Raw genomic sequence first — 27,757 nt, 5'->3', positions numbered from 1 at the left:
AGTCACCATGGCATCATTCATGTATTTACCTTCGAATCTGTATAAAACATATTTATGCATGACTACTTTGTATTCTAGATTTCAAAACAGTCCCAAACTATTAAGATCATTACTATCGAGTGTATTTATATTTATGTTGTGAAAGATTCAGTAAGGAGTATCAAAAGGTTGCTACAATCATCAAAAACCGTGTCTAGAGTGAATCGTGATCAAGATTAAATTACAATCAACCAAGAGTACCAAAGATGGTCTAGCACCGTCAAATCGTCAATGATTTAACTCAGTAAATTTAAACTCTTCCAAATGTTTTAACCCATCAAAGTTGGGTTCTGTGATTTTTGAAAAAGAACAATCAACCAAGTTTAGCGAAACAAGGTTGGCACATCGTTCTCCAATTAACAAGAGCAGAGCATCTATCCTCATAAAGCTCAAAGACAACTTTACCAAGCTTTCCATGTTTGATTTGATCTGTGGGAACTGCAAACTTTTGTGACATGACTTGATTTCGAGAGTCTCGAGTTTTTCCATTTGGACAATCGTTGGAAACATTCGAAGCTTGGGACACTCTGATATATATATGTATTCCAGACTTGCATGACGACCGAGTGACGGATGGATCTTTTTTAACTCTTCACAATGACGGAGTATCAACTTTTGAAGGCATGGGAGCCCATCAAAATCTGGTGTGTTGAGTAGATTCTTCATATTATAGAGTTCACACTTTCAAATGTGGTATATCCTGAGTTATGTTTACAACCATACAAAAGTTAATATCAGATGTTACAAGAATTAAAATGTATATATAAAATGGGATAAACCAACCATAGAAACACGCAAAGAAACAGTTTTTTTTCAGTTGGAGACTCCTAATTTACATGAAATACATAATAATAGGATTTTTGTTATCTAATATTAGTTTGTAAAGTTACACTTATATCTAATGCTATGTTGTATTAATTCATGTACAACAATTATATTACCTTGTAACCCTTCCAAAGTTCTTTTTGCAAGCTGTTAGTAAGTTTTAGTACAACAAGCTTCATTGGTTGGAAATTGTTCGGGAATGGACTTGTAGGATACCCATCCCAATAAATGCACCGCAACTCATTTGAAAGAAAAGTAGGCCCTTTGAGATTGTGATATTCTAACAATCCCACATTAAGCAACCTTAGTTTCTTCATGTTTGATACAATCTTACAGAAGAGTGATGATGAATGATCATTAGGAGGATACAAATATTGTATTGCTTCAACCTTGTCATTTTCCTGCAACAAAGGAGAAAACAATGTACATATGGAGTTAGACTATATATTTTATAGGTATAACACAGTACACATATAATGTATAATCTGAAAAATTAGATAGCTTAATATGTACCATTGTTGCATCCCCAAGATACATGTTTCGGATTTCTTCACTGTTCCAAAGCCTACTGCGTTTTTCAGGACTATTAGGATGTTCCCCTCTAGCAATGTGATACCCAATTTCTTGAACGAAATCATGCATATCGAACTTACCATCCACAATCGTTATGAGTGCTCTTTGTTGCAACACCTTTATTCCTATATTAGGGTGATAACTACAAGCTTCAAATATCTCCATTGCATCATTTGTTCTCTCCCCCCTAAAGAAACAAGCAATATCCAAGAATAACTCTTTCTCTACACTTCCAAGTCCATCATAACTAATTTTGAGTTGTTCCAAAATCTCACGTTCGGGTATATCTTTTAATCTAGCCAAGGTACTCCTCCACTCCTTCTCATCTTTGTCATACAGAAAATAACCTAAAACTTTAAGTGCTAATGGGAGCCCACCAGCATAAGTAACCACACGTAATGAAAGAGCCTCATAATCTTTTATAGGCTCTATTTCATTACGTGCATGCTTATTAAAGAGCTGAATAGCCTCTTCAATCGGTAATAATGGGACGCAATAGGTTGCGTCTACCTTATAGGCAAACACATGTTCGTCTCTCGTTGTTACTATAATTCGGCTCCCATCACCAAACCAATCACGTGATCCAGCTAAGACCTCCAGTTGCTCAACGCCATCAACGTCATCAAGAAGAATTAAGACTTTACTATGTCTTAACCTGCTTCTTATCATGAACTTTCCTTCTCCAACACTTCGCACTCCCACTTGTGTTTTTAAAATAGTTGATAGAAGTTTTTCTTGCAGACTCATCAAACCATATTTGCGTGATTTCTCCCGTATATTGTCAATAATACAACAACCTTTAAAATGGTGAGCGATTTTCATATAAACGGAAGATGCAAGAGTAGTCCTACCACTTCCCCCAATGCCCCATATCCCAACCATGCGCACACCACCCTCACCAACTTTTAACAGTGATCTCACTTCTTGAACACGGGTCGTCAATCCAACAAGGCCTTCCTCAACATCTGAATTTAAGGAAAGCAGTCTATTGGAAATTTCATCAACGATTTCTTTGATCGCCTTTGATTCATACCTGTAGTTTGGATATATAGATAAGTAGTGTATTCTGGCAATTACAAAGCAATAATCCAAAGTCACAAAGTCAATATAATAAACAGTTGTAGTTAATATTATTGGCTTATGATCTTTCGTTTAAATAAGGAATGTAAACTATTGCTACAACAAATACAAGACCAAGGATACTGGTTGGACTGGTTAGGCAAAAGGGTTCAAGGGTTTTAATTTGCCTAACGTGGGGTCCCTCACGTATGCAATACATAGGGTTGGGTCACTTTTGTATCTCTTGCTTTGAAATCTGGATTGAAGAATATTCAACCCAGAATGTTTGTATGCAATGTGATAGTGTTGAACTGAGTGAAGAATAGAACATGCAAGTGACAAGTTAAAGAGAGAAGAAGTGAGGTTTTCGGAATGTTTAGCTGCATGACAATGTGTTGTCCTTCATAGAGAAGGAGTCAGCTATAAGAAGTAACCTTTGACTAGTGATCCATGGTTGCAGTGGAGGGCTTGCCTTTTTTGGTAGGTTAAAGGCTTCGGACCTGCGGGTAAAAGGATGTGTCTCCCCACATGCTCCTTTTGTTGCTGAGTGGAGGAGTTCACACACGTAAAGTGTGATGTGACCGGGCACTGTCTCATGCTTTTTGCTGTTCACGACAGTTGGTCAATTCCAAACCTTTTTACCTTTCAACCCTTTAAGCTGCATTGCATTCTAGCCAATTTATTAAGCTTGAGCTACCCACGTCATCAGCCCCTCCCCCCCAAGTCAGAGGTATTTGGGGTGTAAGTTCAAAGGCTTCTGACTTTTACACAATACTTTTGCTTGCTAAGGCTGGAGGGTATGGAGAGCCTCATCCCCAAGGGGATGGGCCACCACGTCACCGCCACATAGGAGGGGCTTGAAAAGGATGGACCTAGGGGGTGGGGGATGAACCCCTTTATATACATATACGTATGTATGTATAGTTGTGTGTGTGTGAGGAGAGAGAAATTGAGCCCCGTCAAGAACGGCTGGTGGGAGACGCTGCGGACTAGCCAGACCGAGGGGGGTGGTATGGGGGACCGGCTCCAGGCCAAGTCGGGCCTAAGCCGGCCCTCATACCGTCTGGTCTAAAAGGCTTTAAGGGTTACCCGCTTCAAGGTTTTGGGCGGTATAAATTTGAATTTGATTAGACAGTTGATTTGACATATGACAGTTTTTTAGGCGGCGGTTCTCTTCCCCATGTCATAATAACCGATGGGTTTTATTAATTATCCCTTTAATTTGTTATTCAAATTACATAACTGTCATTTTACTTTCATCTTTCCGCAACAAGATTTCCTGAATTCTCTCTATTCGGTCGTCCAGGTTAGTTTCTTTTTCTCCTTTTTTCTGATTTTCCTTGATCATCATTCGGAGCAATGGGTGCGAGGAAGGATATGGGAGTAACTTTTTCTCGATTAACACAAGAGTAAGTCGATTCCTTTTGTGAACATTGGGGTATTGATTCATCTTTCAATCCGGTTGCTCCGGGTTGTGATAAATCTATTGATCAATGTCCACCGGGTTTCGTTGCTTTGTATTGTTGCTGATGTGTGCAAAATGCAAGATATAAATTATATCAAATGAGGTATAAAACTAACCCCTTTTTAGTACTAATGTTGGAAAAAGCGCGTTTCTTTCTTCCTTTTGGATTTACAGGACTAAACGAGCTTAAAAGAACAAAAGTAACAAATAAGCAACCAAAACCAATATAAATACAAGAAGAAGGAATAAAGTGACATGCCCGACCCCTCGGCAACATCCCCAAAGCAAAAAAAAAAAAAAAAACAAGAAGACTGAACCTGACCACGGGGCTGTGCCCAGCTTGGCATGGGGCGTGGTCAGGCCCTACACAATAAGACAAACTTGCAGAAGCTTCTACGCCCACCACAGGGTCGTGCCCAGTTCTCCACGGGGCGTGGTCAACTCTTAGATTTGCAGAATCTTGATAGTACAGCAAAGAGTTGACCACGGGGCCGTGCCTAGAAGACACGGGGTCGTGTGGGGCCCTCTACTGACAATTGCAATTAATGAAGGAAGAGAAAAGGATGGCCACAGGCCGTGTTAGCTGGACACGGGGCCGTGGTCAAGACTCTGTTCAGGCTATAAATAGGGGTGCTTGGTTCACTTCAAAGGCATCCCTTGGGAAACCACTTCTCTCCCACTTTGCCACCACTCCACCACTCCACCACCACTACAACACCAACACCCACAACCATCATCCATCATCCATATTTAGAGTGTGTAGTAGTCTCGGGATCCAAGATTGATCGTAAAAGTTCTTGGCAATCAAAGGCCATGTTTGGCTAAACTCTTACATCACTTGGTGAAGACAAGTCTTTAATGTATTACTTTTGATTTAATCTTTCGGTACTTTTTAATTGGGTTTGTATTAATGACTTTAATAACTAGTTTCTTATGTTGAAAATGAATTTTCTTTACCATTTCTTCATGATGTCATTGATTTGCTCATTCGTGTCTTTACGGTCTATATAAAGAGCGTTAACTACCTGGAAGGGGGTTAGGAGGATGGTTTGGTAAAGTTCTTGTCTCGTTCAGTGTATAGATCCTGCGAGGACTTGGTTCAAGCTTACTAGGACCTCCTTCAATGCCCAACGGTATTGGATGGCGAGGGTGCGAATAGCTAAAATCCCTCATATGTAAACTACTATTAATACTTTAAACCGGCTTCTTGGGATTGTACCCTTGCTGACTCAAACCACTTAGCCGATGGTAACGTCACCTTCAAGCTACCACTTTTCGCATTAATAACTAACTTAATTGTCTTTCAATATTCCGACCCTTTGGGATTGTATCCCTGCTGACTCAAACCATTGCGTTGAGGGTAACGTCACCTTCAAAAGACGGGCCTACTACTATAACTAAGATAATCTCTTAAAAGTCCGAAAGTGCGAAATCATCAAAGGATATATTAAATATGAGTTGGATCCAAGTGATTCTTTCTTGTCTATTTGTTTTTCATTTTATTTATCTTTTCATTTTTAGTTTTATTTTCATATTTAAAAAAAAAACTCTTTTCTCAAAATTTGGATCGATTAGACGTTGACGCTAAACCGGTATTAAAAGCTCTTGTGTCCTTGGACGACCTCGGTATCTTACCAACACTATACTACGCTCGCGATGGGTGCACTTACCCAAGTGTGTGTTTAGTGTTAGTAAATATTGAGTTTTATAAATTTAAAACTTGATTAATGCATAAACGGGCTCAAAATATTAATAAAATCATATTTGCACTTAATGAAAACCAAGTTTTTGGCGCCGTTGCCGGGGACACAAGGATTTTAAGAAAGTTTAAAATCGACGGCCTAATTATTTTTATTTATTTTTCTATTTTTTAAGGATTTTTTCTTAGTTTTTCAAATTCTGCAGAAGCTCAGCACGAGCCGTGCCCCCATTATTCTTACTGTCAGTTTTTGTTTTCTGAATTACAGAAGGGTGACCACGAGGCCGTGGAGGTGCACCACGGGGCCGTGCTGAACTCCTCAGTAAATGGGATCCAGAAAACAACAACTGCAAACACGACCACGGGCCGTGGTCATTGACCACAAGGGCCGTGGTGAGAAATCTGACCGACATTCTTTTTTTGTTTTTATCGTAGGACTTAGAACTCAATCGCAGGCCCTGAATTCTCTACGCAGTGCATGAGCTCCAGTCCCAATAAAGACATAGAAGAACCTCTAGATGAACCCGAGCGCTTTCTTAGAAGAAGACTAAAAGCCAAATATCAAGAGAAGGCTTCGGGGGACCAACTCCCAATGGCGGATCAGCGTACCCTAATGGATTACCTGCGGCCCACGTTCGGAAATCTTGGAGCCGCCATCAATGCACCGAACGTCGATGCCAACAACTTCGAACTTCGGCCGCATTTGATCCAAATGCTCCAAAATTCCGCAACCTTTCATGGCCCACTCGGTGAAGATCCCCATTTGCATATTACCAACTTTTTGGAAATATGTGACACAGTCCGAATCAACGAAGCATCAAACGGCGCCGTCTGCCTCCGAATGTTCCATTCTCACTAAAAGACCGAGCCAAGGCTTGGGTTAACACCCTCCCAAGTGGTTCGGTAAACACTTGGGATGAACTTGCCCAAAAATTTATATATAAGTATTTCCCGCCCTCTAAAACCGCTAAATTAATGACTGAAATAAATACATACTCACAAGAGGACGGGGAATCCTTATATGAAACTTGTGAAAGATTCAAGGTGCTATTGAGGAAATGCACTCATCATGGTCTCGCGGTGTGGAAACAAGTGTCCACTTTCTATAATGGATTGTTGCCACACACGAGACAAACACTTGACTCAAGTTCCGGGGGACTCCTAGGTAATCAATGCCCAAATGAAATCTATAATTAAGTTGAGAAAATTACTCAAAACAATTTTCAATGGCACACCCCGAGGCTCAAAATCTATTGCGCCGGGCGCCCATAAAGTAGATGAGAACACCTCTTTACAAGCCGAAATCGAGGCCTATCTTCAAAAATCAAAAAGTTAGAAATGGCAAAAACGGTCTCGGTTATGGCTTGTGAAGGGTGTGGTGGCACACATGAAAATTTGAGTTGTACGAAAGAAATGGAAAATCAAACGGAAATGGTAAACTACATTGATAATCGACCCAGACCGTCGAGTCCCCTAACGGGTACCTACAACCAAGGATGGCGAAACCACCCTAACCTTGGTTGGAGGGAGCCCGGGAATAGTAGTAACCAACAAAATCAAAATCAACGACCAAACTTTCAACAACAACCAAGAAATGAGTCACAAAATTTCTCTCAACAACAACAATGGGGCTGAGAGAGGCTTGAAGATCTCATCACACGCCTCATCTCCGAAACCGACAAAAGGTACTCGGATCGATTCCTACAAATGGAATCCAACATTAGAAACCAGCAAGCTAGTATTAAAAATATTGAAAAACAATTAAGTCAACTAGCCCAAAATTTCTCCGAGAGACCACAAGGCACATTACCTAGCAATACCGAAATCAATCCAAAGGCGCAAGTACACCTCATAACATTAAGAAACCGAACCGTAGGTCCTGAGGAAACACCACTACCCCCAACTAACAACAATTCACCCGACCAAACCATAAAGTCACCCTCAACCCACCAAAAATCAACTATCTCACAAAATTCCGAACCTACCAAAAACCCCTCGGCACCCTACCCCGGTCGGTTATTTTGCCAAAAGATCGACGAGCAATTCATAAAGTTCTTAAACTTACTAAAACAATTGCATATCAATCTCCCATTTGTAGAAATCCTCACTAAAATGCCAAAGTACTCAAAATTCATGTGAGACTTTCTCACCCACAAAAGAAAGATTGAAACCTTGCAATTGGTCAACCTAAGTGAAGAATGCTCTGCCGTACTCCTTAACAAACTCCCACAAAAGAAATCGACCCAGGAAGCTTCACCATCCCTTGCTCCACCGGGGATCACCCATACGAAATGCAATAGCCGACCTTGGGGCTAGCATCAATCTCATGACCGCATCAATGTTTAACCGACTCGGACTAGGTAAAACGAGCCCCACAAAGATGAGCATACAACTCGCCGATAGGTTTATCAAATACCCACAAGGTGTCGTCGAGAATCTATTGGTAAAAGTCGGAGACTTTGTCTTCCCGGCCGACTTTGTCATACTCGACGTGAAAGTAGACACCGAAGTTCCCCTCATTCTAGGAAGCCCATTCCTTGCCACCACTCATGCCATGGTGGATATGAGTGACGGGAAGCTAACATTAAGGGTTGGCGACAAGGAGATGAGATTCGTGGTCGGGAAAAGAGTAGAGGACGATCCGGTCAACTACATGGATGTCATAGACTCAAGCTTGGATGACGCTCTCCGACGGTGCAACACGAGATGCGAGATATCCCGTTCGGGTAACATGTGACTGACTTTGGGTCTAGCCAAGGACCCTTATAAACGTGGCGCACCACGGAGGCATTCCGCAGAACTATCCTTAGTTTTAATTTAGTTTAACTTTTATGTTTTCTAGTTTAGTCTTACTTTTTAGGAATAAATCACACTTGAAAAGGTGGAAACTGCCAAAGGGACGTTAAAACCGCACCCCATGCATGAAAACAGAGCCTTCCATCAACTTTTCCAACATTCCAGCATGTGCAGCAGCCCAACACGCCCCATGCCCGGGCTCTGCAAAAAAATCTCCAGATCAGGTAACTGACCACAGGGCGTGTCCACTGAACACGCCCTGTGGCCAGCCTTCTGTTAAATTCTGTTACTAGCAATTTGACCACAGGGCCATGCCCAGACCACACAGGGCCGTGGCCAGATGTCCAGTAACATGAAACATGTTTTTAAACACACTTTTTCACATTCGAATCAACCTAAAAACTTATTTTGGGACACATCGAGGACAATGTGTAATTTAAGTGTGTGTGTGGGGGGGGGGGATGCTAAAATCTTGAATCTTGCAAGTCCAAATAACAAGCCTTACACAAAATTCTATTGGAACCGCTAATCACCCCAAATTTTTTCAAAAATTTTTCATTTTTTCTTACTTGTCTTGGTTTAGTTTGGGAATAACAAGTTCTTAAAAGGTTATGTTTTTACAAATTTACAACCGATAGCGTCGTGATAAAAAGAACCAAATAAGAAAATTATGAAAAGGCATGACAAATCTGTTTAAAATCTGATTATATATACTTAATCACATTATAAACCCATTCCCACAATGTTTTGAGCCTTTATTGAGCATACATGCATATATCTTTAAACTAAATGCTCATTTTTTGTTTCTTGTGTGAATAGCCGCTTGGTTCTTACGCTCTAGAACTTGCCAAGACGATACATTCCTGGTCCTTACCAACTTGAACCCAAGTAAGTAAATGATGGAGGCATTAGGACTAACCCATTTTTCTTCAAAACCATTATTTTTATCCTTTTTTTCATCACTACCCAAAATCCCCCTAGTTAACCCCTTTGAGCCTAAACCTTTTCGTTTCAAAACCCGAAAAACAAACACCCAATACTCACCAAAACCTTTTTCTTTCAAACCCATTTGTTTTAGTAAAAAGCTCGGTTGTCTTGTGACATGAAAAAAAAGAGAATGTTGCAATAACCAAACAAGTTCCTCAAAGAAATCTTGTTTGAATGTGCTTAGTTTGAATAAATGTCACAAAAACAAAAAGTTTTACGACAACCGACGCTTTTTACGCTTTTCGCCATTTTACTAACCACTAACCAAAAACCACCTACCCTTAGCCCAAACCTAACCCTTCCCCAAGTCCTCTTAATATTTACAAAGGTTCATAGTTAAAAAGGAGGAGATTTGATCACTTGACAAGCATACGGTAAAAGTACGTTCCATGCCGGTATCGAGTGTTTCACAAAAATACACAATCGGCCGAGTGTTGAGTGATCTCCCGTGAGGTATGTGAAGTAAGTTCCAGCGATTCTGACCAGAACTTTCATCCGTTTAAGCTGACTTTTCATGTCTAATCCATCCTTGATCAAGATTGAAGTTGTAATGACAACCATGAGCAGCTAAACGCGTTGTGACTTCCTCTCGGATGAACAATTGCTTGTTTTTTATATGAATGTTTGTTTCTGATTCTTTTGAACTGGTAAAGCTTGATTACTTGTGTTGATTTTGTGCAACGGTTATTATATTTGAATTATTTGTTGTTTATTAAGCATATTGGCGATATACTTGCATCGTTAGCGGGTTAATAAATTGGTGGGTAATTGATATAATCAAACGGGTTGTTAGGTTATATGGTGAATCTTAAAAACTATCCTTAATAATTAATCAAAATCATTAATCCAAGGCCATGTCTATGTGGTGTTTTTAATTAGTAAACAGATGTTTGTGTTAAAAACGAGTAATTGGGATTCCGGGCGGAGGTTACTTTTTCTCTTATTAATAATAACTTTCTTAACAATTTTCGTGTTCTTTCAAACAATCATTAAAACCTCCGAATTTAGAATAGATTAGATTATAGATATAACCGAACATTAACCACAAATTCCTCGTGGATATGATACACCACTTACGCTATCTACATAGTTTTTTAGGTTTTTGATTGACCCTAACGACAGTCATCAATGGCAGCCCAAGTTCTTTCAAGAGCCAATGTAACCACAAAACTTCACTTACGGTGGTTGCCATGGCATGATACTCTGCCCCCACCGAGGAGTTAACATGATAGATTGCTTCTTGGATTTCCACGAGATGGGGGCTCCCCCAAGAGAAGCAAGTAACCAGTTCTCGATCTTCTCGAGCATGGGCATCCGAGCCAACCTGAGTCACTGAACGAGGTGAGGTTGGTGCCACCTTCCTTTGGTAACAAAATTTCTTGTCCCAGAGTTGTTTTTAAGTACCTTAAGATTCTTGTAGCTGCCACTTTGCTTGCAAATAAAATAGCCTTCCTATAAGACGCCTATATTGATTGGCATCTACTCTGGCTCCTTAATCATATTTTCCCAATTTTAGATTTTCTTCCATGGGAAAGGCGCTAGTTTGGGACCCTAGAACACCACAATCCTTTAGGATGTCAAGAGTGTGTTCTTTTGGCTAAGAACTAAACCCACTTTTGTTCGAGCCACTTCAATGCCTAGGAAATATTTTAAGTTTCCTAGGTCTTTAATGCTAAACGTCTCGTTAAGATAACTTTTCTGGCATGGATTTTAGATAGGTTATCACCAACGATAATAACATCATCAACATATATCAAGGAGGCAACGAATGAGTTTCTTTCTTTGCAAATGAAAAAGGGAATGATCAGCCTTCGATTGTTTGAAATTAAGGGCCGAAATAGCGGAAGTAAACTTTTGATACCAGTTTCGAGAGGTTTGTTTCAAGCCATATAACGACTTTCTTCACCGAAAACTTTACCATCCCTTCCTTTATTGAATCCTTGTGGAATTTTCATGTAGACTTCTTCATGAATGTCTCCATGCAAAAAGGCGTTGTTGACGTCTAATTGATGGATGAGCCAATCCTTCTTAATAACTACGACAAGAAGTGCCTGTGGTGTCACGAGTCTAGCTATTAGAGCAAACGTGTCATGGAAGTCGACCCATTCCATTTCAGTGAACCCCTTTGCCATGAGTCTTGCCTTGTACCGTTTAATCTCTGACCATTTGGCTTGTACTTAATTTTATAGATCCATTTCGACTCTTGTTAGGATCCGGAACGGCGGTTTAGACGGATGTTTGGATAAGATAAAGCTAGTTTGGTAGTTATTTCGGCATCATAACTTTTAGATTAACAAGATTGTAGAAACTTCCATTAATACCGAAAGAGCATACATCATTTTACAAGCCGGAGAGAAATCTAAGGTCTCTCAAGCCTTTCCCAAAACTTATGAACTTCGAACACATGACTTCCTATTTATAAACATGAACTTTAGGGCGGATGACTGTTTGGAGCGGATGACTCATTCGTGCGGATGAGTCCTCATCCGTGCGAATCAGCACTTGTCTTCTCCAAAGTGTCATATGTTCGTATCTCACTCTCAACTATAAAATATTTAATACACGCTCTATCTAGCCTATTCGTACAGTGGTGGACACACACAATATGCACTAAAAGAGTCTTTAGCTCGTTTTGATTTTAGCAACTCTTCGAGGGTCCATGTTCCATTTGCCTCCAAGGCTTATATTTCCTATTCCATTGCTTCCTCCAATGTTCATGTAACATTCCCAAAAAAATTTGTTTATAAAATTTAAAATAAAGTATATAAAAACTTATGTTATTAAATGGATAGATCATGGGTAAGTTAACTGTTAGAAATATAAAGTACCTAGACAGACCTAGGAACCGTTTAATAATTAAATTTTAAAAATACATTATATTTGAATTTACTCCGTTTTTAATGAAACTTGGTTCAAAATGTAGATAAGAGTATTCTCGTTCTAATGACATATTTATTGTTTTATAAAACGTCCTATTTTGGAAGTTATACGCGCCAAATAAGTGAAGCACCTGAATTAATTATAATATATAAATTAATAAAATAATAAATAATATTAACTAATTAAATGTGTACTTTCACATTGAAATGAAAAGAAAAAAATGGAATCTTGACTAACAATTGAAATGTAATCTATTGCATATGCGTATGTTGTACGTGGAAATGATAAGATCAAAAGAAACTTAATCTCCAAGTCAAAAACCATAGTATATATAGAGAAAGTTGGAGCAAATCCAACTGCCCACATTCTTTCTCATCGCCCTCCCTCTCTTCCATTCTATAAATTCTATTTTTCCTTTTCTTAAATATTATACCAATTATACTCCAAAGTCCTGCCCCGTTTTAAGTGTTGTAACCCCTGATCACTGAGTTGATACCTTGTCCGATTGATTTAGGACACACCAACGCATGTCAAGACTCTGCCCGACTAAGTACATTGGGGTTCTGTCTCGTGATATATTGATAAAGTTGAATTGGGTTACTATACTTAACGCGAGTGCATATTTTATTAAGAGCTCAGGAGTTATGCCCAAAATTATACCAGGAAACCTCTAGTTGAACCCGTTTAACCCTAATATCATCAAAAATCAAATAAAAATAATAATTACCCTCTCTCGCGGGGCACGACCCATTACTCTAGGTCTGTCGCGGGCCGCGACCCAGTGACACTGGGCGACACCCTGGTCAGCCACGTGTCCGGTTACGTGTGAAGGCTACTATGTGACTCGACAAGCCTACAGCCGCCATTAAGGCCCTCGCGGGGCGTGAAGGAGAAAGAGGTGGTCCTCGCGGGGCGCGAGGGACCCCTCGACTAGCCTATATAATAGGCTTGAGGCCTCATTCAGTCGCCGTTCATTTTCCTTTCTTCTTTCAAATTCTCTGATAGTCTAAACCCTCGGGATACTATACCCCTAAAAAGCGAAGCTCTGCCTCGTTGTAAGTATTATAACCCCCGGTTACGTATTAGTTACCCTACCCGATTAATCTAGTGCTCCGTGACGCATGTCAAGGCTCTATCTGACTCAGTCATTGGAGTTCTGTCTCGGGGATATAACTAATGTAAATTGGCTTATTATACTAACACATGCGCATTTTTTAAATTAATATATTATAACCAGGAAGTTACCAGGAAGTACATAAAATAGCAATGTGAGTAATCCTTCTTTTTGTAAACCCTTTTTATCAGTAATTCCTCTTTTAAAACTATTTTTACAAAACCTCAATTATTTTAACTTATATTTAACAGTGATTGAGTATTTGTATTCTACAATTATTGTCGGTATGTTGGGGTTTTGTATACAAAATTTGTTACTACATTGTGAGTAGTAACATTACCACAAGTCAGGATTGGCAGTACCGTGGGTGGTAATTAAAGTAGATATAAACAAATGTAATTGCTGGATTGCCCTCAATGCTGTAAAATGATAAAACCTATTTTGATTAAACTGGGATTCACTCGCCAGTATTTCTTGCTGATAAAACTTTTTAAAACGCGTTTCAGGTAACTTAGTACGAAGCTAATAGAAGCCAGCTGGAGAGCAGTCAGAACACTGAAGGCTTAGAAAAGTGGCTATAAAAGTTACCTAAATAAAAAGGAGTTTTTGCTTTCAAATAACTAGGGTTTATCCCTACAAATGTACTGTCAAATGAATTTGGGTTTTATCCCAATGATTTATTATTATAAAATGTTTGGTGTTTAACTCTGATAAAAATATTTCCTAAACGGTCCTGATGAAAATTTTCGCTGCCAAAATTAATAAACACCGATACCACCATCTCTGAGCAGGTCGTGGCCGCCTGCCTCACGAGGCAGGGGTCGGGGTTGCGACAGTTCATCCAGCACAACTTGTTTAAATAACTTTGGCTCATCTTTTGAACTGATCGCCGCCAAAAAAGCTTTATGGGTTTTAGTAAACTTTTCATAAGAAGTATAATTAGCTAGAGGGTGTACCGTTGCCAACGAGGGCGCTTGATCGGACGTGGGTAAAGTTTGATCGATCGATGATGGTAAGTCAACGATGAAGTCTTCTAGTTGCTTTGGTCGACTTCTGATTCTTTGTTGTTTGATGGGCTCATTACTTTTTCGGCGGTTTCATCGTGAATAGTTTCACTATTGGTTTGGTGGTCTTGCGGGATGTGGGCCTGAGCCCCAATGGCTTTCATTCACAGACTATACACGGGTTTTCACAATTATAGATGTTCCTTCTTCAAGGTGCTGCTCAGTTTGGGTTTCAATGTTGGCGGTGGGCTCAACATCAACCGCATGCCCAGTATCATCATTTGGGCCAATGGTTTGGTTTTCCATTTCTTATAATATCATGGAGGAAAACTAAAGAGGTTTTCGTTTTCTTATCTATGACCAGTTTGGCATTGCAATAAAGAAAAATGTTTCCAACAAACTTAACACCCCTTGACAATACGATTTTTCTTGTGTTATGTATCGTAAATTTTGTACCCCTTTTTTCCGGTGGATAACCCACAAATACCTCAGGTCTCCCCCTTAATTCGAATTTGTCTCCCTTTGTGTCAGTATTCCAAAAATACGCTAAACATCCAAAAACTTCCATGTGTTCATAATCGGGCTCTTGTTCGTAAAGTACTTCAAATGTCGTTTTTTTGTCAACGTTTTTTATGGGAGGCGATTGATTATGTAGGCGGCTAAGACAAACTCACCCAAAGCCTTTTTGGCAAATTTGCCTCAAACCTGAGGGGTCCTGCGGTTTCAAGAAGGTGCCTATGCTTGCGCTCAACGACATTGTTTTGTTGTGGCGTGTATGGCAAGTGGTTTTAAGAATTGTCCCTTGTTCATTGTAAAAATCATCCTTTCAGTTGCAAATGAATTCCCCTCTGTTTTCACAGTGAATTATTTTAATTAATTTGCCAAATTGTGTTTTGACCATCTTGTGAAAGAAAATCAAACGGTCAGAAGCTTCAAACTTGTGTTTTACGAGGAAAACCCAAACGGAATGACTATAATCGTCCACGACTGTTAAAAAATAACGTGCCCCCGATAGTGAAGGTTCTCTATACATTCCCCATATATCACAATGCAATAATTTAAAACACTCTTGGGTTTTAATGGAGCTAATCGGAAAAGGTGGTCGGGTGTGTTTTGCCTTGGCACATGAATCACAATCCAGAGTTTTAAACGAAACATTCTTAACGAATTAAAACGAGAAAGTTTGTCACCAGAAGTGACCTATTCTTTTGTGTGATACCTCTATTGTTGACATCATATTTTATTCTCTACCATCTCGATTCGATATAACCCGTGCTTGCATTTACCCATTCCAATCAATTCCCTCATCTGCAAATCCTGCATAAAACAAAATTCCGGGTAAAAGGTTATAGAACTTTGAAGATCCTTTGATAAACGACTAATGGATAAGAGGTTGCATTTGAATCTTGGGACATGTAAACTCCTTTTGAGGTGGTTCCGTTTGATAGTTTGCAAGTCCCTCTTCCCTCCACGGGTATGGAATCGCCATTTGGTATGATAACCTGGTATTCTTGTTTGGATACCATTTTACCTTCTAGCCATCCGGCTCGATGTGTTATGTGTTCGGTGCAACCGGAAACGATAATCCAATCATCACCTTGGTTTGCCTAATCTATCATGTTGGCTTCTGGGTGTGACTTGTTTTTGTACGTGTTTCGTTTCTTTGCAAGATGGTTTTAAAGAACATGGTATTGTTCAATGTTTAAATCTGGAATGGGGCTTGAGTCTGGGTAAGATCATGGCCGCAAAAGTCGCTAGGTGCTCTCTAGTTGGAGTTGAGAGTACTCCCGGAGTACTCGTCTTAGGTGGAGAGTACTCGGGGAGTACTTGGCTTAGGTGGAGAGTACTCGAGCCTCGGCAGGCTACCTTGTAGCGATTACTCGGGGAGTAGTTGCCTTCAAGACCTTGTTTTACAACATTGGGTAAGATTCAACACAGGTTGCTTCGTGCTTGCTGTTTTGAGGAGCGGAGCAGAAACCGAAATCGCCATCTCAGTTTGGGATACAAGCTTGAAACGCAACATCTTTGGCTTTCGCCTTCCATCCCCTGGGTATAGCATGGCGTTGCTCGTCTTCTGCCATTTGTCTGTTGATGAATTGCTTGTAATGATTGGCGGCTAATAGGGATTAGGGTTTGTGGTTGATTTGTCGAGCGGTATAGAAACTCGCTCTGATACCATTTCAGTTTTGTATCTGTTGATATGTTTTTCTTACTGATACATCGTTCAAGGAGCCACATCAATTATATAATCAAAAACATAAATCACTCCACTAAAATATCCTCTAAACTAGGAAGTAAATAATGGACCAAAAAGAAACAGGAATTAGTGGTAACTTAGATAAGATCATATCATATAAGGCTATGGGTATACTTTCACGTCCCTTAACTACACGTAGGCACCACAGCACCTACTTGACCCTCTTTCACTTCACCGCACACCAAGGAAATGGTTTAACCGTATTAACGCCCCTTATAATTAATTAAAATACATATATATTATATATAGCATGTTGTTGTTGTGTGTGTGTTTGCAAATTTTGTAGGGTAAAGTTCTTGTACAAATAATCTTAACATACTAAACATACAAATTGAAGGAAAACTCAAAAAGACAAGGTGGCATTTTTGTAATTATCAATAACTATCAAAGTTACTCTACAAATATACCTAAAAAAACCTAACCACTCCCCCCACCCCCCCCCCAAAAAAACCTAAAAAAAACCTACCCCCCCCCTCAAAAACCTAAAAAAAAACCTAACCCCCCCCCACCCCCCACCCCCACCCCCAAAAACCTAAAAAAACCTAACCCCCACCCCCCACCCCCAAAAACCTAACCCCCCCCCCCCACACACACACCCAAGCTAAAATGCTAAAAACTAAACCCCTCAAAAAACCTAAAAAAATCTAAAAAAATAAAAAAAAACACACAAATTATTTTATTTTATTTTATTTTTTTAACATTTTTTATTAAAAAATCGCTACTTTTAGTAGCAGCAAAAAAAAATATATTTTTTTTTTTGCTATCGAAATAAAATGTTAAAAAAAAATTTGTGTTTTTTTAGGTATTTTTTGTTGTAACTTTGATAGTTGGTGGTAATTACAAAAATGCCACCTTCTCTTTTTGGGTTTTCCTTCAATTTGTATGTTTAGTATGTTAAGATTATTTGTATTTGATCTTTTGCCAAATTTTGTAATGCTTGATTCCCTCCCTCTCTCTCCTAGTTAACTTCTTAACATGTAAAGTTTTTAATGCCTCTTAACACCCTTCAGGAGCGGTTTAACAGGTGTTAACGGATGCCAACTAGGATTAACACCTATGGGTGTTAGAGTATACTAGGTGGCCTAACAAGTATTTTTGTTTGAATTAGATTATGGCCAGCGAGCTCATTAACAAGGTTAAAAAAATCTTAACCAGGTAAAGCGCACCATCACAGGTTCATGATCAGAGCTCAAGTCATACTTACGCTCTTCTAGCAGATGAGCCTTTTCGAGTCAAGCCTAGTCATGTACAACCAATCATGAGCCGAGTTCAAGTTTTGCATAAAAGGCTGAAAACAAGCCAAGATCAACCTAGGGCTCTCTTAATTTAAACGAGGCCACACTCTGGCAACTTACACATCATCATCATCATACTCAGTAAATTCTATCAATAGCAAAGCTATGGCAGGGTCTGAGGATGGTAAATGTAGAAAACCTTATCTCTACCCCGTAGGAATAGAGAGACTGCTTCCAGTGAGACCCCCGGCTCAATTGTAATTTTGTATCAAGCCTTGGATCTAAGACACATAACACTCAAACAATCGGGACAGAGACTGACTGGTGCATGCACCCCGTATCTTTCAGCTATCAACGTCACCACATGATGCATTGATTAACCATCCGCCGCTTTTAACATTATTTTCACGAAATTAGTAAAATAACGTTAAACTAGTACCATTTCACTTTTAGCCCCCGAGCGCCCACACACATATGCAAGCGGCGCATTCGCAACTTACACATACAAAGTACAAATAAACGTAAGTTGTAAAAACATATATAAACATCAAATAAAAAAGAAATTACCCGTTGGCGATGTATTTGAGTTCCCATCCCGCAATGTTACCCACATCGGCAAGTGCTTTTCTCCATGACTCGGCTTTCGTGATGTTCTCTATCTCATGTTTGGCAAATGCTTCTCCGAATTTGCTCTTTTGTTTCCTCACATCCGAGGGATCCACACCATAGAACACGGGCATAACAATTAGTTTTCTCTCATCTTTGCATTTCATAATATGTGCAAGCTCTTCCAGACACCACGAAGAATCAGCATAGTTTTTAGAGAATATTACGATAGCAATATGTGATTCTTCAATAGTCTTCATGAGCGATGGACCGATGACTTCACCTCGAGGAAGTGTTTCATCGTCCTTGTAAGTGCGGATTAGCCGTTGATTGAGAGCAGTGTAAAGATGGTCAACAAACGCTTTACGCGTATCTTCACCTCTAAAACTAAGAAATACATCATAACTCCACGAGCCAGAAGATGAGGCTGGAGCAGAGTAAGAAGAGGCCAATTTAGATGCCATTGATGTGGAAACCAAACCAATCAAGTTCAGAATTTTGATTTCGAAGCTGAAATACGAAATTAACACAAAAAACGCACCAGAGAAGGATCAGGAATATTATCATGTAGAATTAATATAAATCAGGGAGTTCATAACCTTGTGATAACCTTCTGGAAATTAAAAAGACAAACCTCAGTCCTGGAACCTGCTAGATCTTCATAAGTTTTATGAAGATGAACCAAGAACACTAACTTGCGATCTGGAAACTCAGCAACAACTTTTGAGAGTTGACCGCACAAGTATGGTGAAGTAATGTTTTAACAAGTTGTATTAACCTATAAAGTCAACTAAAAGAAGAAGTGTTCTTTGCCTTTTGGTTTTGGGTAGAGTCTTTTGTTTTATTTATGGTCTCGTGGTGTTTTGACATTTGTGTTGTTTCGAGTTTCATGTTCTTGTTCGAGTCTGTTTCAAGTTAGATATGTTTTATCATTTATGCCCTTTAGAAGAAAAAAATTGTAGATAGAAAAGTTTTTTATTTATATTATTTAATTTTTTAATTTTTTAATTTTTGTTTACAAAATGTACACAACTCTTCACATTGCCATATAAGAAAACTAGGTTAGAACCTCATGTATTACATGAGTTGAATAAATGTAATTTTATATACAAAATTAAAACAATTATTCTTTAAAAATCTCGTTTATTACACGGTTTGAACAAATGTAATTTTATACTGAATAAATGTAATTTGATATACCAAATAATAAAAAAATATCTCTAAAAACCTTGTGTATTACACGGGTTGAATAAATGTAATTGTATAAACTAAAAAATAAAAAAAAAGTTATATCTTTATAAAACTCGTGTATTGTACGGGTTGAATAAATCTAATTATATATACTAAATAATAAGGAAAAGTTATATTTTTGTGTATTACACGGGTTAAATAAATGTAATTTTGTAACCCTATGTATTAGGCTGGAGGGTGTGGGAGGGGCTTTATCAACGCCACGTCAACGTCACGTCACACAGGGGCTTTAAGGCCTCTTCCCTTAACTTGAAGGGTGTGGGATAAAGCCCCTTCAAGCTATAGCCCCCCCCCCCATTTAACCAATCCTTCCCCGTTCTTCGCGATTGCTGCTCGTTACCAACATGGAGCCCCCCCCCCCATAGCGCCCCTTCTTGAATCGCAGGGTGTGGGACGATGGCGCCAAGTGGCGCTATAGGTGATGAGGTGGCCCTGGTGGCGCCTCCATACCCTCCGGCCTTAAATTTTTTATATGAACGTATTATTTTTTTTTAAGTTTAAGATTACTGTTCTGTGCTATTATTTAAAAAATATCTTAAATTTATAATTTAAATTCAAAGATAATATTCTATTAAAAAAAATAGAATGATTCTATCCGACATTCAAAGTAAGATAAGATTTATATTAATTGATTATTTATTATTTAATTAATTGATATAAGATAAGTATGAAAAGGCAGCAAATTAAAACGTAGACACCTTCAATGAATGACACATGTCATTTGGTTTCTTTTATTATATAGTATAGCGGTAAGACCCGTGTGCAAACACGGGTCGTTTCTTAGAAAACCATGCATAACAAATATAAACGATGAGTATAGTTATATTTATATAGACTTATAAATAAAATAAATAAATAAATAAGTCAGTCGGTAAATACTTAAAGTTTAGATTGTGCTGAGTCTTGTTTTTCTTCCATAAATGTCTGAAGAACCATTTTGATGATGTATTCTTCTTTAGCCTTGTCTTCTTTTGTTAATTCATCCATCTGCTTTTCTTTCCTTCTTTGATAAAGGATGCTAGCATGTGGAGCAGTGGGTCGGTCTCCTGGTTGGCATTTTTTGTTGTTTGACTGGAACCACTGCTTCCGGATAATCAGGCTTTTTAGGAGCAGTGGGATCTTTCTTCCTTAACTCTTCCAACTTTTTGTAGATAGCTAACACCTTTTCTTCTCTCCATTTTGTAACCTGGTTCATTAACCCATAATCAGCAGTTATCAGCTCTTCTTTCATTCTTTTCAGTTTCAAGGTCCTTTCTGGTACATTTTTCTTGTAATTGGCCCAAACTGGAGGAGTTTGCTTTACCTTGTCTTGAATCATCTTTTGAATTTTGGTTGTCTCCTCTTGCAGTTCACTGATGGTCCATTCTTTGTATTGATACTTTTCTGCCATGTACTTCTTGTATGCCATTATGTATTCAAGATAGTCATTTCTCATGCTTTCATCATCTTTTTTTGATAATTTCTGACAAAGGACTTTTGAAAACTGCTCTAAAGTTCTAACTTTGGTGAGCAGGTATTGATAATTTCTTTGAATCTCTTTGTCAGACTTTCCCTCTGTATCTCTTTTAGATATATTTTCTGCTTGTTGGGCCTTTATTTTGAGATATTCTTCTATATTTCTTGGCAAAGGATAACCTTGAACAGATGGGAGTTTCCTCTTTTCAGGATCTTCTTCAGAGTACAAGGATTTGATTTCCTCCCTGACTGCTGGAAGATCCAGAGGATATTGTACTCCTGCAGGGACAATGACACTGTTTTGATTAAAGGGTTGAACTGAAGATAATGGAACAGGGTTTGGAATGGTGACAAGGGACAGTGGTTGTGTAGACGTTAGAGTTGGGGAAGTGTCATCTTCTAGTACAATGTTTGTTATCTTTCTCCTTTTGTGCTTTGGAGAAGTTGGTGGTGTATTTGTGGGTTGAGTGGCAGTGATTGAAGTAGTGGGTATCTGACTAACAGCTGTTGAAACAACTGGTGTTTCAACCACTATTGTCACTACAACAGTTGATGTGTCAACTCTTGTTTTCTGCTTTTTGGCAGCTGGTTTTTGTGGTGGTGATATTGTTTTTGGTATGGCAGTGGATTGAGTGTGGGTTGATGTAGTAGTGATGGCAGTTGTTGAGATAACATCTGTTGAAACAACTGAAGTACCAACAACTGTTGATACAACATGTGTTTTAACATCTGTTGGTTTGGAGGTTTGATGAGAGGAACTTTTGGGGATTTGAGGAGTTTATTTGGTGGTTTTGGAAGGTGTGGTTTTGGGTTGGCTTACTTTTCTGGTAGGCTATCTTCTTTTAGGTTTAGAAGTACCGTGCTCTTCTTTTTCCATCCAAACTTTCTTCTCCTCCTCAAACCTTTTAAACATGAAACAACAAATGCATTTTGAGTCTCATCAACCTTTTTGGAACCATTTGGCATTGGGATTTCTACCACAAGTTTGGACATTCGATCCGGTGGCATGTATAAACCATATTCTTTTCCCTTCTTCCCTTTAGTTTTCTCCCCCTTTTTGACATCATCAGGATTTTCAACATAGATGATTGAAGGAGGAGCAGTGCCAGTAGTTTGAAGCAGATGAGCTTTAATAGCTTTGATATCTGCTTGAGTATCTTTGTACCTAGCTTCCATGACATTTCTGACCATTTGAAGTTGAACTTCATGCTGTTGATCTGCATATTGTCTTTGTTTGTGAAGCATAGGTTGAAACAGATGCCATAGCTCAGCAGTGGATGGAGCAGATGTTGTAGATGGTGCAGCAGTGGGTGTAGCCTTTTGAGCTTGTAACAAGTGTTGCAGCATAGTTTTGATCTCTGCAACAGATGTGTCAAGTTTATCAACCCTCTCCATCAATTCTTTGTAGTTTAAACCATTACCCAAGTTAATGGGATCATCTGATTTCCCACCAGTGGTGGTTGTATCAGTGGTTGACTTAGGAAAAGTTTCCCAAAAATCATCCACTGATGCCCCTTGTTCTCGGTACTGGGGACTTCTTTCTTCAGCAGAGCTTACCATTTTAAGGTCACCAGTTTATAATGGAAACACACCAGTGGACACTATGGTTCCCAAAGAAGAAATTGCCTTCAAGGGAGTCTCACTAATGAAACTACTGTCCAGGTGTAAACCAGTGGGTTCAACACCTGTAGTAGCTGCTCCACTTGAACTATTGGTGGGTTAGCAGAGATAGAGACATCAGACTCAGTCACTTGTTGTGGTATATTCTCATTGACAGGTGATTGAGAAGAACTGATTTTTATCTGAGCTATATCAAGTGCATCCAACAGAGGTATCATTGATTGTGGTGTCCCTGTTGATACAACATGATCCTTTTGAGAGGACGCAGGAGAAGTTTTAGGCTCAGGTTGAGATCTTTCTTCCATCTGTTGTGAGGAAGTAGCAGCGGTGGTTTCAGGTGACTTTTGTGTTGTCACAGGTGTTACCTCTGGGATCTCGTCTTCCAGAGTCACCTTTTTGGTGGGTTTGGGGGGGCTTTTGGATAGTTTTCTTTTTGGTCTTTTTGGTGATTTTTGGTGTGGGTTTCACAGATAGGGTTATGCTTCTGTGATCACCAGGAGCAGTGGGCTCAATAGCAGAGGCCTGAGGAGCAGTTGTTGATACTAAATTCTGCTCATGTACCTCTGTTTGGGTTTTTGAAGGTTTTGACAGCCTTGTGAATGTTTCAGAAGTTAGACTGTTTATTTGAATAGGATTTCCTTGGATAAGCACATGTGCATTATCCTTTGAAAATTTCTTTTGAAGATAAAAACTTACAAACCTTGGAAACAATAAAAATGATTTTTTATTATCATTCTTAACCATATCATTGAAAATATCCTGAGAGTAGTTAAAATTTTCTTCAGCCATGATAGCATAGCCCATGTATTGGATTTTCAATGGTATTTCATTAAAAGCTGCTGTTTTATTTGATACACACATCAGGAGGGTATGGAATAAAAACCTCGGAGCAGGTGGAAAACTGCCCTTTTCTAAAGTATCCTTTTTCATTTCTTCTTCATACCCTCTCTCAATGAAATCAGTTTGGTACTCTGTTTTTGGGAAGAGCTTTTACCTGTAAGATCATTGATTTCAAAAACCTCTGAAATGGTTTGAGGTGTGATGACCGTTGGAATTCCCCTTATTGATGAAGTAATAGCTAAGGTCTTTTTGTCCTTAGTTTCAAGCTTTTCATTTTTCCAGAACTCTCGTTGGGTATCCAGGTAGATGATTTCATTGCAGGTCAACAAAGTTTTGTACTTTGAAGATGAAAGTGCATCAATCACGGAATGAAAACCTGTGTTTTGACTTATTTTTGCAAGTGTACACACGTAGTTATGACGCGTTTTGAATGGAAGATCCATGATAAATCAAAGGTAGTTAAGAACGAAGGAAGAAGATGAGTGATTTGAGAGAATTTGGTGAAAACTGCTTTTGAAAGGAATTTTGAATTCGACTCGACAGTCAAAACCCTGTTTGGGGTTTTGATCAGGGTTTTATAGGTGGAAAAATTGAATGCTGACATGGCAGCGGTTACAAAAGATCTGACGGCTAAGTACTGTCCACATGACAACCTCTGATGAATAATGGATGACAATTGTTAGGAAACCACTGATGAATCAATATCAGTAGTTTATAGTGATGAAAATGAAAATAGTAGCTGACTATAACTATCACTGGATAGCCTATCAGTGGATTAAAACACTGAGCTTTAACAACAGTCATTATATAAACAGTAGTTCAAGCATGTTCCTTCGCCAAAAAACTATATTTTAACCCAACAGTCGTTTCAATCCCCTTCAACCTCCACAAAACACTATTTTAACCCAACAGTGGTTTTCAACCACCATTTTAACCAAACAGAGGTTTCATCCACAGTTTTCTTAACAGTAGTTCCAAACACCTGTTTTCATCCATCTGTAGACCAAAGTCAACAGATGTATCAACCACTGTTTTATTTTCAAACATCTGTTCCTAATAACAGATCTTTGATCATTTAAACATACCTTTGCTAATATTACAAGCTTTTACACTCTCAAACCTAAATATTTATTTACTTAATTTAAATAACAAACATGGTTAATAATTTTAACACGACTAATTATATAAAAACTACAAGTGTCAAACAGAGGTAACTATATAATAAACAAAGTTCAAAACAGCAAACAGCAATCAATAGAATACAACATACTAATTCCAAATCAATGGGCTAAACAACATACAAAGTTCATCCATCTGTTGAACCAAGTCAACAGATGTATCAACCACTGTTTTATTTTGAAACATCTGTTCCCAATAACAGAGCTTTGATCATTTAAACAGACCTTTGCCAATATTACAAGCTTTTACACTCTCAAACATAAATATTCATTTACTTAATTTAAATAACAAACATGATTAACAATTTTAACACAACTAATTATATAAAAACTACAATTGTCAAAACATCAAACAGCATTCAATAAAATACAGGATCCTAATCAATTGGTGAAACAGTAGTCTCGATAAGTAAAGCTCCTTTCAGACCATTGTAGTTGTCAACATGTTGGAGGTATTTCAGAAGTTCGTTGCTCAGATCATCTTCAATCATATCTCCCACATGCTTTTTATCAGCCACTTGTTGTCTTCAATTATATTAGTCCTTTGGCGCCTATCTACATAATCAACTACACGAGGATTATTGAAAAGAAACACCTTCATCCAGCCTTCTTCTTCATATCTGAGTAAATCAGCAGTTAGCTCAGCAGACTTTCCAATAACAATCAAATGCAGCCTCTTTACGATGGTCAAAAAATGCCCTTGGCAAGGATTGACTACAATACTCTCTGGAAAATGAAGCATTCTGAAAGTCTCACTCAGAACATCAAAAGCAACGATGTTCCTCTCGCCTAATGGATACTAATAATTTGAAACCATAAAATATATGGTTTTATTAGCATAAACTCCTGTAGACCATGAATAACCACTTGAACCGTAATTGTTTACGCTACCGAAATTTATTATTCTCCATGACTCACGACGTCGTGAGTAAACACGAGCAGCAGTTACATTATGGTAACATCTGATGTTCAGCACTTTCAGATCATTGAACTGATCAAAATAAATTCCACCAGTGTCAGAGTTTCGATCATGGTTGTAATTGAAGTAGTCATCAGACAAAACCTTATAGCGCCTGGTAGTTGGATTCCAAAGAATCAGCTGGCAGCAAATCCCTTCATTGGAAACTAACAACAAACCATTAAATGACGATAGAATACGTAAGAAGCTAGGGTGGACATTGTTAGGAAAACTTAAGGTTTTGCTTCTAACATGATCCAAATTACCAGCAACTACGTCGTCAACGACAATTGACGTGTCTTTAAAGGAGAGTAGTTTCTTTTGTACTGAATCTCCACTTCGAAGAACATGCATCATCTGAAATCCATGACTTGATAATTCCCTATAAAAATTCTTGGAAAGACATTTGAAACGGCCAATATCTTCTGCAGAGAGCCTTGTGAAAATCTCGTCAACAATCACTTGAAACCCAAAATTTTCCATTTTGCAGTGAACCAATGCGTCTTTGAAAGTAAAAGAAATTGTAATGATATTGATAAACAAAAAACTTTTGAAGATGATTGAGTAGATGGATGAAAACGGTAATGATCAAAACCTCTGCCCAACGTATTTTATATACCCAGTGAAGGCGGTTATGACTAAATACATCGTTAGACGAAAGAATATGATGCAACAGTCCTTAGGCTTTTAATACATTTCCATGGAAAAAATATAAAATTCAACACGTTATTATAATTACAATTAACCTATTCATTTACCTATAAGACGCCTTTACCATAAGACAGAAGTGACTGAGTGACGTGCATTAATTGCAAAGTACATATCCCCAGGCATATTGAATTTGAAATTACCGGCAATTTCAAAACCACTGCTATGGTATATGTTTGCCAAAGGAAACATCTGCTAAGTTATACTTTCTTGGCTATGGGCTGTAGTTTGCACTCTTGAATGTGGGCCAGACCTTTGACCTTTAAATATAGAGCAATAGTTTGAAATTAAATGTATTTTAACTCAGATAAAAAATTGACACATCAGCAATCATCATTTAGTCATAACTCAGATAAAAAATCTATTCATTTGGAATACAAAGATATTGCGAACGTCTGTTAAAGCCTCTCCTGTTCGCAACAGTAGCAAGTCAAACAGATGTTGGCAACAACAGATGTTTAGCAATTGAGACTCGAAATTCTTCGAAAAGCTCTATTAGGCAACAACAGATGTTGGCACCAGTAGCAAGTCAAACAACCGTTAGATCAGCAGATGATGATTTAGAGCAGATATTCTCTTTTGGCAAACTTTAACTTTGACAGATCTATACACTAACAGTAATTGATACAACATCAACATAATCTAATTAAACTCAGAGACAATTTCACTTCTACATCAAAAGTACCGATCTGCAATAATCAGATGATATTAAAAATTACATAATAATACTTATTCAGCTTAAAATTACAACGAAACTTTAAAATCTAACAACACCACCAAGAAATTTACGAACCTAACAGTTCAAATTTAGTGCTTTTAGCTTAAAATTTAGTGCTTTTAGCTTTAAACTCCATCAATGTATATCTTCAACAATCGCCATGAACTCCACGGAAGTACTCAATGCATCCAAATCAGGTTTCTAGAAACCCGATCTCTCGTGAACAGACCATGATGCAGTACATGAAAACACTTCTACAGCTGTTGAAGAGTAGCCCTGTCCTTACATACTCAATCCTTAACTTTGTTCATAAAGAGCTGCTTTAAACCAAACTTTATGCTTCTTTTAATACAAAAAAGGCAGGAAAGACCATTACTATAGTAAGATAAAATCTTATCTTACAGCAGTAGCAGATCCGTTCTTGCGTTTAGTAGGAACTACTGCAGGTTCTACATCATCATCATATGCCCAAAATCATATATAATCATCA

General features: G+C 38.4%; 1 protein-coding gene and 1 non-coding gene across 4 annotated transcripts; both read right to left on the bottom strand.

The window, feature by feature from the left end:
- Positions 1-185: 185 nt before the first annotated feature.
- On the bottom strand, positions 186-19,315 carry LOC110913219 (TMV resistance protein N). Of its 3 annotated transcripts, none has more exons than XM_035987208.1 (5): positions 19,150-19,315; positions 18,501-19,049; positions 1,378-2,470; positions 981-1,265; positions 186-739 (listed from the first exon to the last, which is right to left on the bottom strand). In XM_035987208.1, the coding sequence occupies exons 2-5, from the start codon at positions 19,001-19,003 to the stop codon at positions 716-718; spliced, it is 1,905 nt and encodes a 634-aa protein (XP_035843101.1). In that variant the 5' UTR covers positions 19,004-19,049; positions 19,150-19,315; the 3' UTR covers positions 186-715. The 3 variants fall into 3 exon arrangements, with proteins under 3 accessions (XP_035843101.1, XP_022013759.1, XP_035843106.1); XM_022158067.2 differs by having other exon boundaries at positions 19,174-19,315; XM_035987213.1 differs by lacking the exon at positions 19,150-19,315 and having other exon boundaries at positions 18,501-19,108.
- Positions 6,630-6,736, bottom strand: LOC118490001. The gene has a single exon (XR_004888012.1). It is a non-coding gene; the product is annotated as a small nucleolar RNA R71 (small nucleolar RNA).
- Positions 19,316-27,757: the final 8,442 nt, after the last annotated feature.

The sequence above is a fragment of the Helianthus annuus genome, chromosome 2 (assembly GCF_002127325.2).
Source record: "Helianthus annuus cultivar XRQ/B chromosome 2, HanXRQr2.0-SUNRISE, whole genome shotgun sequence".
NCBI lineage: Eukaryota > Viridiplantae > Streptophyta > Magnoliopsida > Asterales > Asteraceae > Helianthus > Helianthus annuus.
Note: the sequence above shows the minus strand (reverse complement) of the source record. Positions and strands in the feature narration are given on the sequence as shown.

Coding starts and splice junctions, on each gene's coding strand:
- LOC110913219 (XM_035987208.1), bottom strand. CDS start 19,003: ATGGCATCTAAATTGGCCTCTTCTTACTCTGCTCCAGCCTCATCTTCT. Junction 1,266..1,377: donor ATCTTGGGGATGCAACAATG/GTACATATTAAG, acceptor CCTTTGTTGCAG/GAAAATGACAAGGTTGAAGC. Junction 740..980: donor AACTTTGGAAGGGTTACAAG/GTAATATAATTG, acceptor AACATAACTCAG/GATATACCACATTTGAAAGT.